The sequence below is a fragment of the Castor canadensis genome, chromosome 12 (genome assembly GCF_047511655.1).
Source record: "Castor canadensis chromosome 12, mCasCan1.hap1v2, whole genome shotgun sequence".
Taxonomy (NCBI): domain Eukaryota; kingdom Metazoa; phylum Chordata; class Mammalia; order Rodentia; family Castoridae; genus Castor; species Castor canadensis.
Window position 1 is genome coordinate 105,032,951 of NC_133397.1, and position 18,894 is coordinate 105,051,844.

The following is an 18,894-nucleotide window of genomic DNA, read 5'->3' on the forward strand; positions in this document are numbered from 1 at the left end:
ACAGCAAGTATAAAGATACATTCTAGGTGCATTTGTACATCTGGGACACCCTGTGGCTACAGAGCATGGTACCTGCTCAAAAACATGTCTGAACATTATGAAATGGGGGTGAGGGTGGTGCAGAGGAATGATAGAAGAGCATCAGATAGATTGTTTGAGAGCAAGATCTTTACATATTGAACGGTTTTCCACTGTCCAGGAATTTGTCACACCAGCTTAGCTAAAGTACTGAGGTCTTCCTATCTCCTCTCTCAGTCAGAAGGGACCCCCACATAGCATTTGGCCCTGGATACTGGTGAATATCTGCTTTGCCTGTCCTGCCTGGTGGGCTGATCTCTGTAAGAACTCCAGGAAGGAAGAACTATGGATCCTCATTAGCTTGTTTCAATATTTTATTTATTCACTTATTTGTTTCTTTTTTATTTTTTTTTATTCATATGTGCATACAATGCTTGGGTCATTTCTTCCCCCTCCCCCAGCCCCCTTCCTTACACCCTCCCCCCATCCCCCTCTCTCTCCTCCCACCCCCTCACTACCCGGCAGAAACTATTTTGCCCATATCTCTAATTTTGTTGAAGAGAGAGTATAAACAATAATAGGAAGGGCCAAGGGTTTTTGCTAGTTGAGATAAGGATAGCTATACAGGGAGTTGACTCACATTGATTTCCTGTGCATGTGTGTTACCTTCTAGGTTAATTTTTCTTGATCTAACCTTTTCTCTAGTTCCTGGTCCCCTTCTCCTACTGGTCTCAATTGCTTTAAAGTATCTGCTTTAGTTTCTCTGCATTGAGGGCAACAAATGCTATCTAGTTTTTTAGGTGTCTTACCTATCCTCATACCTCCCTTGTGTGCTCTCGCTTTATCATGTGATCAAAGTTCAATTCCTTGTTGTGTTTGCCCTTGATCTAATGTCTGCATATGAGGGAGAACATACGATTTTTGGTCTTTTGGGCCGGGCTAACCTCACTCAGAATAATGTTCTCCAATTCCATCCATTTACCAGAGAATGATAACATTTCGTTCTTCTTCATGGCTGCATAAAATTCCATTGTGTATCGATACCACATTTTCTTGATCCATTCATCAGTAGTGGGGCATCTTGGCTGTTTCCATAAGTTGGCTATTGTGAATAGTGCTACAGTGAACATGGGTGTGCAGGTGCCTCTGAAGTAACCTGTGTCACAGTCTTTTGGGTATATCCCCAAGAGTGTTATTGCTGGATCAAATGGTAGATCAATGTTTAGCTTTTTAAGTAGCCTCCAAATTTTTTTCCAGAGTGGTTGTATTAGTTTACATTCCCACCAGCAGTGTAAGAGAGTTCCTTTTTTCCCTGCATCCTCACCAACACCTGTTGTTAGTGGTGTTGCTAATGATGGCTATTCTAACAAGGGTGAGGTGGAATCTTAGTGTGGTTTTAATTTGCATTTCCTTTATAGCTAGAGATGGTGGGCATTTTTTCATGTGTTTTTTGGCCATTTGAATTTCTTCTTTTGAGAAAGTTCTGTTTAGTTCACTTGCCCATTTCTTTATTGGTTCATTAATTTTGGGAGAATTTAGTTTTTTAAGTTCCCTATATGTTCTGGTTATCAGTCCTTTGTCTGATGTATAGTTGGCAAATATTTTCTCCCACTCTGTGGGTGTTCTCTTCAGTTTAGAGACCATTTCTTTTGATGAACAGAAGCTTTTTAGTTTTATGAAGTCCCATTTATCTATGCTATCTCTTAGTTGCTGTGCTGCTGGGGTTCCATTGAGAAAGTTCTTGCCTATACCTATTAAGAGTATTTCCTACTCTTTCCTGTATCAACTTTAGAGTTTGGGGTCTGATATTAAGATCCTTGATCCATTTTGAGTTAATATTGGTATAGGGTGATATACTTGGATCTAGTTTCAGTTTTTTGCAGACTGCTAACCAGTTTTCCCAGCAGTTTTTGTTGAAGAGGCTGTCTTATCCCCATCGTATATTTTTAGCACCTTTGTCAAAGATAAGTTGGTTATAGTTGTGTGGCTTCATATCTGGGTCCTCTATTCTGTTCCACTGGTCTTTATGTCTGTTTTTGTGCCAGTATCATGCTGTTTTTATTGTTATTGCTTTGTAATATAGTTTGAAGTCGGGTATCGTGATACCTCCTGCATTGTTCTTTTGACTGAGTATTGCCTTGGCTATTCGTGGCCTCTTGTATTTCCATATAAATTTAATGGTAGATTTTTCAATCTCTTTAATGAATGTCATTGGAATTTTGATGGGAATTGCATTAAACATGTAGATTACTTTTGGGAGTATCAACATTTTTGCTATGTTGATTCTACCAATCCATGAGCATGGGTGATCTCTCCACTTTCTATAGTCTCCCTCAATCTCTTTCTTCAGAAGTTTATAGTTTTCCTTGTAGAGGTCATTCACATCCTTTGTTAGGTTTACACCTAGGTATTTGATTTTTTTGAGGCTATTGTAAATGGAATTGTTTTCATATATTCTTTCTTGGTTTGTTCATTATTAGTGTATAGAAATGCTAATGATTTTTCCATGTTGATTTTATATCCTGTTACCTTGCTATAGATATTGATGTATTTATTTGTTTCTGATGACATGGAAGTCCTTCATTATGTCTTATTAAACCCAAAGGCTACATAAAGAAGAATGAAATCCTGTCATTTGTGACAACATGGATGGAACTGGAGGACATTATGTTAAGTGAAATAAGCCAGGCAGAAAGACAAGTGCCACCTGTTCTCACTCACATGTGGAAGCTAAAAAAGTTGATTTTGTAGAAGTAGAGAGTAGAATAGTGGTCACTAGAGGTTGGAGAATGGCAGTGGAGAAGGACTAGAGGGAGGCTAGATGAAGGACCAGAATACAATTACATAAGATAAATACTATAATGCTAGTGTTCTGCAGCATTATTGGGAACTATATATAATATGTTATAATAATTGTATATTATCACATTTTTCTTGGCAGGGATGAGGCTTAAACTCAGGGCTTCATTTTGCAAAGCAAGCATTCTACCACTAGAGCCGCTTCTTTAGTCCCCTACTACATATTTTATAATGACTTAGAAAAGAGGAGTTCAAAGCTTCCAAATCCAAAGATAAGGTACACATTTAAGGAAACAGAAATGCCTGTTACCCTGATTTGATCATTACATATTGCACACGTATATTGAATTATCACATTGTACCACATAAATAGATATAATATTATATATCAAATTAGAAACAACCCAGCAGGCTATTTTAAGTACTACTAGTAATTACTTCAGTTAACTGTGAAGGATGCTCCAATAATCTTTTCTATAATTTTCAAAATAACCTATGTTTTACAAATGAAACTGAGGCACAGAGGGTTGACAGTTTCCCTACTGTCACAGAGTATAGCTAGAGCAGGGATTAAAACCCAAAACTTCCTGACTTTGAGGCCTGTGTGCTCTGTGCTCTATCATGATAACAGTTTATACTGTACTTACCTTATCTACAACAGATATTGAGAACAGAATCCTTCCTCTACAAATCCTTCATCATCCTAAAAACACAACCCAAGTCACCCAGAACCAGGATCATCTTTTTTCCAAATACAGAAAGCTGTGCATTCTCAGCCTGTCTATATGGCATCATCTCCTACTTCATACTTCAAACAAGAGTTCCCTAGCTGAGGACAGGAAGCCAGGGTGACTGTCTCTAACAGGTGAAACTGTAAACACATCAGTTAACTGAATATAATGATGCTGAAGTCACAGGTCTCACAATGGAGCAAGCCATTTTTCTCCTGCTGCACTCTGGGAAACGAGATTACAATAAATTTATAATTTATTGTACAGGGCTTTGTATTTTTCTCTTTAAAAAGTTTGACATTACTTGATCATCTCTCACTGCCAAGTGATTTAATCCTCCCTAGCTGCCTGCAGGATCTGATGAGGGCAAGAAGTCTTAAATGCCAGTTTACAGATGGAAAAGATTGATGGGTGAGGATATGGAGAATTATTCGAAAGTCTTCTGGGAACCGGTGGTTCTGTGCCAGCATCAGGACCCAGTTTACCACCTTCCCACCAGTGCCTCATCTGTTGCCGTTCTTGTGCTAACAGAGCTCACACAGCTCTGAGATCTTCCCCATGCATGCTAGATGTCAAGTGGCTCATGCAGAGGACCACGGCTTGATGAGCTGCATACAAATGTGCCCAAAACATACGGATTACATTTCCTTTCAAAACACATGGGCTTAAAAATTAGGGGGGAAAGTGCTTGGCCAGTGTTTTTTGGTTTTGCAGAACACAAAACATTTGTGGAGTACTTTGGAATTACAGAGTTTGCCAAACCTCAAACCAAAACACGTTCAGGTTTGTCGATCTCAATCTATCCCAGCACAGTCCAGAGGCTGGGGGAGGGGGAGTGGGAGAAGTAAGATGGGGAGAGCACAGCCAATAACTCCACTCTCCTCAGAAGCCTTGTGGGGGTCTCTGGGCCTGTTAGTCCCTCACATTTAAGCCATCAGAGTGTGACCTGCATGACAGGCACCCTCTGAAATGCAAAGAAGAGTGCTGGAGGTTGTTGTGGCTGAAGATGGTAGGTGCCATTCTTCCTATGCTAATGTAAAGAGGTCTCTGGTGAAAAGGGGTCCTGGCTTCCAGCCCCATCCTTTCTCCCTTTTAGGGGAGCTAGCAGCTGATCTAAATGTTGCTTCTGGAAGAAGGACCTTAAGGGCCTGCTTGCTTGCAGAGCATGTGCACATCCCAAGCTGTCCTGTTAGGTGTGAATCTGGCAGAGGAGACTTGTAGTTTGAGGTGAGAGGGAGCTGGCTTTCTTCAGGGGGGTTCTAAGCAGCTCATTCAGCCTCACATCTACACCACAGTCTCCAGACAATTTTATTGTCATTAAATTGGTATTTTGCTCTCTATCCTGTTAGGCTCCTGTGTCTTTCTCAGGATTGATTCTGAGCTTGGATACAGGCAAGAAGTAATAGTCACTGGATTGTCTAGAACCCAGGTAGAGCTCCACTTAGTCCACGTTGCTAGCTCTGTGGTATCCTTAACATCAGAGCTGGGGACATAGTTCCCTTCCTTCCTTTTTTTTGGGCAGTACTAGGGTTTGAACTCAGACCTTTGCACTTGTGAGGCAGGCACTCTCCCACTGGAGCCACATCTCCAGCTCTTTTTTGCTATGGTTATTTCCGAGATAGAGTCTCACTTTTTGCCTGGGCTGGCTTGAACCACAATCCTCTTATGCTTCCCACCATAGCTGTGATGACAGGTTTCTACTACTATGCTCACTTTTTTCTTTTGACATGGGGTCTTGTAAACTTGTCTTTTTTTTGGCCTTGAACCATTTTCCTCCAAATTTCAGCCCCCTGAGCAGCTAGGACTAGGCATGAACCTCTCACTGGTCTTGGCTTTTTCTTTTCTCTTTTGACAGAATCTCATTATGTTGACCAGCACGTTCTCCACTTTCTAGGCTGAAATGATTCTCTTTCTTTAGCTTCCTGAGGATGGGATTAGAGGCTGCACCACCAGGCCCAGCTTCTGCTTCTTTAGGAGGTACCAGGCTCATGCTTCAGTGTAAGAAATTCTTTACTCTATTTTTACACTTGTACTTTTGGAGCTGCTATTTTCCAAGCCCATGTAATTATGCCCCCAATTAGAAGTCGTCACTGCAAGCCTCTGTGTGTATAAGAAGATAGGTATATGTGTGAATGTGTATGTATGTGTGTGAGTGTGTGTGTGTGTGTGTGTGTGTGTGTGTGTGTGTGAGAGAGAGAGAGAGAGAGAGAGAGAGAGAGAGAGAGAGAGAGAGAAATCCATATTGTCGGAAAGTAGACAGTTATGCCTTTTGGGGTAGAAACACTGACAGATTTTGCTTCCAGATATTGTCTCTACGAGGGAGAGAAATTGTGCTTTTTTCCAAGTTGTTCCACTCGTAGATTTCTCAAAATTCGTGTGAACCAAATCTGGTTTTGAGTGAAGGGTCAAGATATGTGACTTTAATCATACTCAAGTCCAGGATGCAATCTCCACAGTTACCTCTGGAGATTTCTCCTGCCAGTGCAGACAGTAACACCTTCCTGCTCCTGGGGACACTAGATCCCCTCAGCTTGAGATCATTTCTGCTTTGTGGATTGTATTCCTGGGCTCTGCTCCCTGATAGACTGCAAACTCTTGAAAGATGAGGGCTGTACCTTTTCAGGTTCCTACTCCCAGATTTTCCTCCTTGAAGTGCCAGGTACACAGAATGAAATAATAATTTTTCATTAGTTACAAAACAGTGTTGATGAATGACAAAGATATTAAAAACTGAGAACTCTAGCATGAAAAGGCCTATTCCAACCAAGAGTAAATCAAGGAGAACAGAAGCCTCCAGCTAGTTTTGGACAACAAACAAGAGGGCAAGAAAGAGTAATTCTATAAACAGGGTTAGCTGGGAAGACGAACATTAGTTTTGATATAAATCTGAGACTGCTTCTATAAGACACTGATTTGACCTAATTGTTGAGTAGACACACATCTTTGGGACCATCTGATCATGGGGGCATGTTTGGGCTTCCTGGTTCCTTGGAGAAGAGCATCCACCTGTTTTCAGTGTCTGCAAGTCTCAGGCAAGAAGGAATTTTCAGAGGTTAAGCTAAAGCAGAATGAGGTTTGGTTGAGAGACATTGCCCAGTAGTGACCCAAGAGGTAAAACTATCCCTTTGGGGATAGTCACCCCACTGAGGAGCATGTACCAAAGGGAAAGTTAGGTTCATGAAGCTGAAGAGAAGAAGAAATCTTTACATGGAGTTTTGCTGTTGGAAAGCAACCCTGGAGAGTCTTTATTGCTCAGCTAGAGGAAGTGACAACTACAAAGACCCTGCCTGTCAAAGGGGGAGCCAGAGGAATAGAAGGAAGAGGATTCTGTGGGTCTCCAAGCCCATATTGGATATGAAAGCCTTGTCTCTGTCAGTGGTGTCTGCCAAGACTTTACACAAAGCCCAAGCCAGCTTGGGAAATTTTATATAATTCCCAGGGACTTCCTCCAAAACAAACACATACATAAAAAAGAGGATTAAAATTATGTTCTATTTGGGGAGTGAAGGGTTCGATGAACTTATCTTAAAAGTACCATGGAGTGACAGACTTTTGGTTTTCCTCTACTAGTGCTGTTCATCCTGCCTTTGACCTTGGGCTTTATTCTTATTCCCAAGCTTTATTGCATTAAAGACAACTGCAAGGAGGGTTGTCTCAAGCAGCATGGTTTTCTCCAAAAGCCACTGCTTTTGGCCCCATGATAAGTCCCAGATAGAATGACCCTTCCATAGCCCGTGAATCAGTGCAACCTTCCAGCAGGTTATATTTTTTTCTATGGAGTATGTGGTTGTAGGCTAGAGCCAGGGTACTCAAATTCTACAATTCAGGAACTGTCAGAAAGGAGGCATAGTATGTCCTGTACGATATTGTAGGGAGGTTGAGTTACATGGGTAAGTAGTTATAATGGGTGGCCCCTCACTGAAGAAACAATAGAGGTTGCAGGGTGTTTCCAGCCAGCACTGCTATATGCTGGAATTGTGGTGGTGGCAGTCCTCCTTGCTATCTCTTGTCTCTTTACCTAATGTTTCAGGGGGGACCATGATCATTCATTGCATTATGGGTGTGGACATAATTTGCTTGCTGAAAGAGGATGTTCATTGAGGCTAATACTTAACCCAAGAGAAGGAATTATTCTCTAATGGTGGTAGGAAAAATATTTGGGAGGAAGAAGTTTTCTTGGAACCCTTTCTTAAGCAGCTGCTGTGCAAGGGCTATGTCTATGGAGTGAAGAACCACTTCGCTCAGGCATAAATAGGAACTCCCTACCATACCCCCAGACCTTTCTCAAGATACCCAGAAGAAAGCATCTGAAATGAGCAATTAACATGCTTAATGTTAATAGAACAAAAAGAAGGAACAAAGAAAAGTCAACTAGAAATTAACCCCAAGTCCAATTCATCTTTGCTTAGATCTGAAATGACTTTTCTCTGAAAGAGGGGAGAGATAGGGTGCAGAGTGGAGCTCAACTAACATCTGGCAATAGAGCTCTCTATTGTAAACAAGTAATTCAACTCTTGTCAATATCTTTATTTGTCTAGTAAGCCAAACATAGGAAATTGTTATATTTATAGGTCAAAAATGGAAAAATACCAGTAATTTCATACAGTTCAACTTCATATTTATTTCTATCCATTTAAATCATAAGTATACAAATAATAGTAATAATTATTTCATGCAAGTTGTCCATTTTTACCTCTGAGTTGATGGGATCAGGACAGTAGTTCCCATTTTGCTTATGGTACTACTGAATGTGATGAGGTACTAGTTCTCAGAATTTGTGAATCTAGCCATTTACAACATCCAGAGACTGATTTCATTTTCCTGCTTAGGCACAGTTAGCCAGTCAGCAGAAACTGTATCCTTGTCTATCCTTGGCTCTCCGTTGCTCATGAAGGCTCCTGTAGCAAGCTTAGAGCCAATGAGCTGACCACTTGACTTTTTTTTTTTTAACCAGCACAACATCCCAAGAGTCTCCTTTATGTTCATTTGTACGTTTTCATTTGCTTTCTCTGGAGACATCAGCTGTGTTTTTCCAGCCAATCTTACCCTGATCTTTTCCGGCAATCTTACTAGTCCCTATAGACTTTGCATTCTCTTTTGTTATCCCTGGCATGGGTGGCTTCTGCCATTTAGCAGATCTCTGCAGTAATTGGTCCTCTGCCGCATCTATAATGCAAGGTAGCTGGCCTTGTACTGGATTTTGGCGGCAGAATCCTTCTGGATTCCTCCTATTCATTCAGGCTGTAGCTATTTATCATGACCACTGGCTTGTGGTCTTTTAGCCAGAACTTAATATTTTTCTCCGCCTTATTATTTGTTCTTTTTCCCTTGTCATGAGCCTTTTCCACCATTGTCGTCTTGGCCATGTGGCTTTGCCAGGGAAAGTTGGCAATTGTTTTATTATCTATGGCTCCTGCCCAGGGATGCTGTCATTGAACAAAGTGACGTCTTTTAATGGCTAACATATTGGAGTGTGAAATAATCTGCAAGATAATGAGGACTACAGGGGCTTGAGGGACATGCTTTTGGTTCTTTGAGAAGAAAATGAGAAATGGAATTAGGTAACAAACTGCTCCCTCAATATATAATCCAGAGCCAGAGGGCTGACTCAGCTTTGACTTCCAGTGAAGTAAAAAATACTGCAACCTGAGCAGAGTGATTGGATTTCTTTTGCTTGAGTTAGACCAATGGCCATCAAGCTTTCATTTTGTTTTCTCTTACTGTTGTATATATTTTGTCTTTAATCTATCTGGATTATTGAGTAATAATTAGGATAATTATTATAAGTATCTCCATTTTCATTTAGGGAGGCTTAGACATGAAGAAGTTACATAGCTTTGCCAAAGTTGTACCAGTAAGAAACAAGGCTGCAATTTAAACCCAGGCAGTCTGGGTCCAGGGCCCATGCTCTTACCTACAATACTAATCTGTCTCTTGTGTGACTTTAGTATTGCCAAATTAAAGTTAGTCTATTCCAGTCAAATGCAAAGAAACTTAATATATTAAGCCTGCTTAGTATTAGTAAGAATTTTTATTATCACTTTTAGGGCAGTGAAAACTTCTCATTTACTGCCACTATTACTTAGTCAAACTCCAAGGAGAGGGGTGGGATAGGAATCCCAAACTGGGTATTACCAGGTGATGAATAATTTTAGCTGAACTCCAAATATCTTTTTATTGAATACTTGCTCTTGCCAGCCATTAGAAGAGGCACATTGGCGATAGTTACTTCATTGTGTAGACACCCTTCTTGTACCATCTGTAGCCGGTTTTGAATGATGATTTGGTTCTTAATCAATTTGCAGACTTCTAATGGGAGATATTTTAGAATATCCTTGGACAGCAGATATCTTGAAGAATCTACATTCCACATTCAGGAGCTGATTCCAGATTCAGTGAAGGAGGAAGAAGTGTGGAAGTTTTGGCCTTACATTAATGGAGCAAGTACCATCCAAGGATTTTGAGATATATGACAATTAAAACAATAGTGTATTCTGGCTCTGTGTCTTTTCAAATACTAGAACAGGATGGGAAAGAAAAAGAGATGAGAGGCACAGAACCACTTATAGGATAAAAATCTAAGTGCCTCACATGGAGTAGCTGTCCATTGTGTCTAACTCCTCCCCTCCATCTTACACCCTGACCTCCAGCCACCTGGACCTATTTTTCATTCCCAGAATTTGCTTTCCCTTCCATACCTTTCAGTCTGTTCATAGAGTTAACTCTACTACAAAAGCCTTTTCTGTCTTTTGTCTGAGTGGAAGATTTCTGAGCACCCATTAATATTAAGTTTAAATAATTTCCCTTTCATGGAATTTTGCTTGAATTTCCTAGGTATGTAAAGTACTTCTTGCTCAATGCTCCATGACATCTTTTACTTTTGTCTGGTATATCACATAGTTCAGAAATTAGTCATTTACATGCTCTCTTTTTATTGGGCAGGACACTTCTAAAGAGCAATGACACTGTGTCTGTTTTGTTTTTATAGCTCCTGAATTTAGCACATATTTTTTCCTTGATTGGATAACTCCGTTATGACTTCAAAACCCCTGTTACATTAGGCTATGTCTTCTATTGAGAGATGACCAATGGCCATATTACCCATTGCATATGTTCCCTTTGTCACCAGGATCACCAGCAACTAATGTGGGGAAGAGTCAAACTCTAGTAAGAAAGTCAGAACTAAACAGAATAAATGGAAAAAAAGCTTATTAATAGAAACTCCCTGTCTCAAGACAAATGAAAAGCAAAAACTATGCATTGATGTGCTATCTAAAAGATTATGGTTGTTTTTATAATTGTTGCAATTGTCAAATATTCATTGATCTGTAAAGGAATGATCCTGCCACTTTTCCCCTTCCAGGGGAGGGTGGAGTTGTAAAGATATTTCTTCATAATCTGGTTATTTTTACAATTCAGTGGGTCTTGAGGCACCATCAATTTCTGGAAGAGCTCATTGGCTTGCTCTGCCTCTGTCCTCTTTCACTTCCTTTTCAGCACATTCTGTTGGTTTGGCCAGTGAGCAGGCTGGAAAATCTAATGCAAGGAGTCCTGGAAATCAGAGAGGTGGTTACAGCCAAAGGGTTGAACAAAGGGGGTTTGGACACAACCTCTGTTGTCACTGCAGTTGACAGGAAAAATCAGCAAGAGGGTGACACTTGCCAGTGTGATGGTTTCTGATCGGAAGCCTCAGAGATGATATTAGATCTTTGGTGTGTACCAGACCTAAGAGGCCCACCATGTGGAGCACATTAATGACACATTAAGACAGCTTTATTTTCATCCATTAGACAATTCATTTTTTAAAACTTGGAGATAAAATTTTATAAAACTAGGGTAAAGTGACAGATACTAAGGAATGTGTAGCATAGCATAAACTTTGAATAGGCACTCAGTGGCTTAAAATGTCATAGCTAGTTGGCAAGGACTCTTGTAAGAGGGTGGAGGATAGAAATGACTGAATTCTGCTAGGGGACTCAGATTCTATTGCAGGTCAGAAATTCCATGGCTGGAACAGAAGAAAGGAAAGGAAAGTTGACACCTTTCTGAGACCTAGGTAATGTCACAGTCACAGTTAGCTTTAGAAACAAATTTACAAATCTCTAGTACTAGAGGATTTCTTCTATCGTCAGAGAGTTTATTTCACACCAAATTGTTTTCCTAAGTTTGAGGTTTAGAAAAAGATGGATGCCAGTTAAAGTTTATGAAATAACAACTCAGTAATGAAACTTTTATTTCTTCACTTACTATTTTAATGCATATCAATTGAAATACTGCCACATGGTAGGCACTGTGCTAGGCAGCAGGGGAGAGAAAACCAAGGGATCCAAAGACTTTGGGAGTGCATACATACATGCTAGTTGTGGAGAGTACATCTACTTTTGCCATATTACTACAAAATCTGATATATACAATTAACTAGTCTTTTCTAATAATTAGATCTATCCAATGAAGCTTAAGAGAATTTGAGGAAAAAGAAAAGATATGGCATAGAGAAAACACATAGGATTAGTTTTCTAAAAGAGATACACTCTGAATCAACAAATAGATTGAGTAATATAAATCTGTGAGATTTATATAATATGGCATAGGATAATTCATATTATAGAATAATTTATGTTATGTCCTATATAGTACAAATATATGAGAGATGGATTTACAGTTTAATGAATGATAAGGTATGGTTTGTAATGCTATGGCTTAGCCCTTATTTTGGAGAAGTCAGAACTTGCATCTTCCCAATTCTGCCACCAAAGTAATCCTTGCTATGACAGAACCCTGAAGGAACCATGGATGTGTTCATGTGTGACATGTTGTATATTCCTTTCTTAAGCTAAAGAAGGTCTCCCTGAGGAGGACTTGGCAGGCATACTCCTTGTGGGAAATGTCTGGCCTTGTCATCATTTACCCACTTGTAATGGAACCAGAGGGAGAAAGTCACATCAGAGATTTCAGCAAAATGTCAGAGAGAACTTTCTAGCAGATCTAACAAAAACTGAAGAAGTATAGTAGAAGTATAGTATATAACACTCAAGATCCTTCCCAAATTTTAAATCTATGATTCTATAGCTGTTTATTTATTTTTTGGCAGTACTGGTGTTTGAACTCAGGGCCTCATGCTTGCTAGGTTGGCATTCTACCCCTTGAGCCACTCTGCCAGCTCTGTTTTGTGTTGGGTATTTCTGAGGTAAGGTCTTATGAACTATTTGCCTTGGCTGGCTTCGAACTGAGATCCTTCTAATCTCTGCCTCCTAAGTAGCTAGGATTACAAGAATGAGTCACTGGTACCCAGCAATATTACTGTTTTTTAAGTTGGATTTCAGATTAAAGTTATATGATACATGGTCACTATTTTATAGCATATGGTTGGCTGTTTAAATAGTCATTCATACCTTTGCTACAACCTTTTTGTCTATTAATAAACTGAGACCAAAGTTCATTTTCTATTTGTTTCATAAATAATATTGGCAGTATATTAGTGCATTATTGCAACATTACAGTCTTCTAGCACTTTATTATGAAATGAGAGGGGTTGTTTTTTGTCCTTGAGCTAGGATTTCATCTTCATCATGGGTACATGTTCCTGGGAAGAATGGAATAGAAGGTGGAACAATAAAAACCCTGCCATTTGCAGTGAGCCTCCTGTGCCATTAAAGGCAATCCTAAGATGTCCTGGTGGGTTGCCAACATTCCAAAACAAAGCAGTAAGATCTAAGCCAGGCTTATCTATTCTTTCTATCCACCAAGGCTCAGCCTGGCTTTATCTGCCTGTCCCCTTATTATTCTGAACTCTCTAATTGCCTGGGCTCTTTCTCCCTACAAATAGTTTCATGTACTGTACTTAGCATTAATGTAGAGTGACTATGTGGAGATGTCTTCTATTCCTACTTCTAACAGATTAACAGCTAATAAACACCATGAAACACTCTCTCCTGTGAACCTCTTCTTAAAATACAGAGTTTGGTTTGCCAACATGGGTATATTTAAAGCCTCCAATATTCCGGGGAAGACTTTAGAAAGTTAACTGTGCAAGTAAGGCCAGTTTAGAGAGGAAAATTTCCAAAACAAAGGGCCAATCAATGTATCAATGGCTCATCTGAGAAAAACCTCAGGGGATCCTATAGTCAGTTCAAAGGAAAGGCTATTTGTTCTCGCTTTATTCTTGGTATGAAAGACTGAAGAGAACACTGTAAGTCTAGGGAGAAAGAGGCAGTGAAATTTTCTTCTCAATCAGGAAAGCCTCTCTGTTTCAGGAAGGGAAAGCAGGTCCCTTCCATTGATTTTGCTCTTCCCAAATTTCCTTCTTCTACCGTACCCACGGCTCCTGAGTTTCCCTTCTCTCCCCTAGATAGAAGCGAGAAACAGTTAACTTTAGAGTAAAGTTAGTAATCAGAAGCTGTGTTCAAAGCATTAAATAAACCCCCAACCAACATTTCATCTTAAGGATATGGAATATCAGCCAGAATATATTATTATCTTAAAACAATGTACACCAACATCTCATATAGATGACAGAGACACAATTAATTCAAGGGGAGAGAAGACAGAATATACACTGCCCAATTTATGGAATATCCAACACCAGTGAACCAGAAGCTGTGCAGGAATGTAGTGGTAAAATTCTGGATATTTTCTGAAGTCTGACAGATTGTGGCTGTCAAAAAACCTGCTTGATTATTAGGTTGTAAAACTACAAATGAATTTTTGGAGAAAGGTATATTCCTCTTTTTGCTTTGGAGATAATGTCTGGGACCAAGTACTTTCTTTGCCTTCAGTAGGTGTTTTGCGCTGCAATAAAAACTTGAGTGTATTTGATGGCTAACTCTCCTTCTCTTTCTGTTGGTCCGCTCATCTCTCTGTTGATTTAATAAACTTTGGAAATGACACCAGTTTGACAGTTTTGTTGACACCTCATTGACTCTGGGTGTGGAGTTGACTCTGGGACAGGATGTGTCAGCAATGGTGTGGTAATAATGATAGCATTGTCCTACACTAGAGAAGCAGTCAATGCTACTCTCTACTCAGGTGTACTCATGATATTAGTGGTCTTGACCTTTAACACTTAATATGTTTTTGTCATGCACATCAAACTTTTGAAGTAAGTTCAGAGTACAAAAAAGTTCAGTGTAAAAAATCTGAATTAGGTTACTTTGTTCTTCATGTAATGCAGTGGCGTCTATACCTTGTGCTTTTTCAGACTAATTTATATGGTGGTGATATCTCTCAGTGCCTGTAATATACCACTTGTCAGACAAACTACTTCTGGATCTCTAAAAGTCAATGCATTTCTTAGTATTATTCACAACGTTGTTTTCTCTCTCCAGAACTGGACTCGAAGCCATTATGGAGACTTATGCATTCTGGAGACCTCCAGTGCGCACACTCACCTTTGAGGATTTCACCACCATGCAAAAACAGCAAGGTAAAGGCCTGGATGAAGGGGGAGAAAGGGGGAGTTGAACAGAGTATTGCACATTTGGCCCCAGGCCAGAACATGGATTATACCAATTTTCCTGGAACAAAGAGAACTTGTAGCTCCATAAATAACCAAAGCAACACCATGTGTGCAAATAAACTAGTTCCAGAGGCAATATTTCATCTGTATTCAAAATTCTGTCCTAAAAGTGTAGCTGTATATTTATGATTATAATGGTGGCAAAATTATTCCAATGAAATTATTAGTAAGCATTCACATAGGCCTTGACATTTGAAGAGATCATTATAGTAACTTCATTTATCCTTCATGATAGCCTCATCAGTTTTCTTATCTTAGTTTTATAGGTGATAAAAACTTAGGTCTGGATAGTAGCAATAAACCGCCCCAAGGGCCTATTTGAAGTTTGCAATCTTTCTCTCTCTCTCTGTGTCTGTCTTTCTCTCTCTCTCCTCATCTGAAACAGCAGCCCTCTCACATTGGTGTGCTGAGTGGATTTTGTGCTTCTCATTCAATTTCTGGTCTTCCTTCCCATATAGGTCAGTCTGGGAAACCTTGGCTGTATGTACAGAAAGTTCATGGGTTGACTTCAACTCCTATCCCCAGGCAGTCCTATTTTCAGGTACCTGGTAACAGAGTAAAACTTCCCTAAAGTATTGGATGGTTTATGAGTCTCCTTCTTCGGCCTCCCCCTACCAAAGTTGACGGTGATCAAAATGTAGAGCCTGCGCTCGCTCTGTCCACTAACCGGCTGTCACTATAGAAGCCTATTGAATTTGTGATTCTTCCATTCAGGAAGTCACTCTAGCTCTGATATTATATCATATTCCCTTCTCAGGGGAGCAGCTGACACTTTGCATACTAAATTAGGTTGGTAACTGACATTGCTGAAATATCTTGAGTTTAAAAGTGAGTATGGTGATTAGAAGCAGAGACTCTGAGCAAGATGGTTTGTATCAGGCTCTTATCACTATTTCTTCCCAGTTTCAGACCTTGGCTAAGTCTTTCAACCTTTCAGGCACTCAGTTTTCTATTCTTATTCTGCATGATACAGAAGATACAACAGAGTGAGAATTAAAGGAGATAGTGTATGTAGAAAATAGTAAGCTCTCAATACATACTACTTGCTATTGTCCTCATCAGTTTCCATCCCCCCATGTCCTGGCACATGGATATCTAGCAGAAAAGTGTATCAGGGAATGGAAATACTGCCTTTCTGATGATTATTCAAAATATGATTAAATGGTATCTCTTTGCAAGGATTAGGTGAGGTAATCTGTCTAGAACATCCTTATCTTTTTTATATGTCAGGGAGAAATGGAAACCCTTCATATGAAGTGAATTTCTTCCAAAAAAAGCTGTGATTAGCAGCAGTATCAATTCTTATTCAGAATGTTACAACTGCCTCATGGCCCTTAAAAGGCACAAGTTTTACGGCAGTAAGAAATATGTAGGCTCTCACATTTAATGGTCACTAACCCTCTATGTAACCTTGGCAGTTTTCTTCCACTCTGAGTACCGGTTGGCTCACATTTAGATAAATGAAATTTGTCATACAAAGACCCTCACTTGATTGTGCTGATTTTTGAGGTGGCTTCTCTGCTTGTCTTTTCTTTCTTTGAGTTGTTAAGCTCTAGCTAAGCAGGAGTTTGTATCATGGTGGAGGTAGAAAAGATTGACAGAGTTGTTGCCAGTTCCTGAGAGCAGGCAAGGTGAAAATTGTGTTCACTGTTGTGTCCCTAGGATGTATCATAGGGCTTTGTACCTGAGATTACTTGGTGGCCCTGTGGCTCAGCTAGGCAGGGTCACTGTCAGCTTCTGTCTTGAAGCACAGACACACCTTATATGTATGTGGTGTGTCTTCAGGAAACAATCTTCAGGGTGGTAACCTGCACTGCAATAGCACACGAGGCCCACTGGGCAGATGCAGGCACAGGGACCCTGGATGCATTGCTTAGGTGTGCATTGTGACAGGTATGACACTGCTACTAAAAATTTATCAATGTGAAGCCTTTTTATTGACAATTTGCTTCAGCAATTGCTTTCACAGAAACTGAACTTTTAAAGCATATCACAACTATTTCTGTGACTCTCTTTTATTGGGAAAAATGAATCTGAGTTATTGGATACATGTGGTAGCAGGATGGGGTAGAGAAAAGTCAATTTACTGAACTAAATTTTCTATTAAATAGTTAATAAAATTTTCTATTATAATTTAATTTGGGTATATTTTTGAACTACACACTGAACTTAATCCAAATTCTTATTAAAAAATTATGTTGCTTGGTTTCCTGATGCTGACAAACGATATATAAGCAACATTCTTTCTTCCCTTAAGAAATAAGAGTTTCTGTAATTCTGAACAGTATCATTCAAAAAATAAAGAGACCAACTGTGCTGAACTGCTCAGTGTCTTAGAGGAAATAGTGACCTTGCTAATGGCATCTTCAGTGGCACATTGGTTTCGTAGTGATTCTCTCTTGGTGCGGGGAATATTGGCACCATACCTAAAATCCCTATAATAACTGACTTACCCAAGTGTCCATATAACAACATTGCTTCAAACATGTGAATACCTTCATGTCAGCAGTAGCCCTATGACAATTTTGTGCTGCTACTGGTGCAGGCTGGATCAACGCTCTCCTTTGACAAGGTTAAGGATGTTTTATTCTTCCTGTCCTTGCTATTATTTCTATTTCTCTTAAGACTAACTGTTGATAAAATTTGAAGGAAAAACATTTAGATGAATTAGGCATAATTTTACAAAAATTCAAAATCTTCTATTTGAAAAGATTGAATAGTGCTCTATGCAATTGTTTTTGCTTATGGAAAAGAATGTAGGGATGCATTATAACTGAAGCATAGAGCAGTCTAGTGTCACAGCACACTGGTGGCAAAACAAAGTTGACAATGCTAATGCCAATCTCCTATTTGAGGGATAGTTTCCTTTCCAACAGACTATGCTATTTTCCTTCATTCTTATTTATTAAGCTTTAATTTTCTGCATGGAATTTAATTGGCTCTTCCTATTGATAGCTAATCATTCAACAACTTGAGCATTACATTTTAAAATGAAGTCAATTGTATGATTTTTACAACCAGGTGTCTTGATGTGGAGTCAGCAAAGTTACGTATAAATTTGGAGAATCTGGAGATAGAAATCCTCTTTCAAGACTGGCTTCTGCTTGAGTGCTGCTAGTCCTATGGAGAAAATAAGCTAACAAACAAGTTGTACTTGTTTGTTATATACTAACTAATACACTTGTTGTATACTAACAAGTGTATTAGTTTGGTTTCTGTGACAAAATACCTGGCATAAACAACTTAGAGAGGGAAATGTTTATTTTGGCATGTGGTTTCAGGGATTTCAGTCCATGGTTGGCTGGCTCCATGTTTCTGGGCCTGTAGTAAGGCAGAACATCATGGCTGAAAGGTGTGGTGGAACAGAGAGGTTCACCTTATGGCAGCCAGGAAGCAAAAAGAACAGTAACAGGAAGTGGTCAGGCTAAGATACACTCTTCAAAGGCACTGCCTCAGTGATTTACTTCCTCCAACTAGGCCCCATCTTCCACAGTTCTACCACCTCTTTATAGTCTGTTCAAAATTTGGATCTATTAATGGATTAAACCATCGTTTAGGTAGAGCTCTTATGATCTAATCATCTCTGGAAATGTTCTCATAGAGATACCCAGAGAAGTGCTTACTAATCTCCTAGGTGACTTTCAGTCCAGTCAAGTTGAAAAGATTAACCATCACACTTGAGGAACGTTACTAAGGTGACAGTAACACAGAGAGAAAAAGAATAAGTGCCCAGGTCCATTATAGTCAAATATAATGTGATCCTGATGGATATTCTTGAATAAAATCTGTTCTTCAATCTCTTAATTTCTGCAACAGAGCTATTTGTATGAC

At 39.5% G+C, this 18,894-nt stretch overlaps 1 protein-coding gene across 5 annotated transcripts in view; it reads left to right on the top strand.

The window, feature by feature from the left end:
- The window catches only part of Tbx15 (T-box transcription factor 15), a 110,454-nt gene that overhangs the window by 79,282 nt on the left and 12,278 nt on the right, over nt 1-18,894 (top strand). For all 5 annotated transcript variants that reach the window (XM_020176931.2, XM_074050660.1, XM_074050657.1 and 2 more), the window contains one exon: nt 14,873-14,970. In XM_020176931.2, the coding sequence (XP_020032520.2) occupies nt 14,873-14,970 (98 nt within the window). The remainder of the gene's footprint in view (nt 1-14,872; nt 14,971-18,894) is intronic.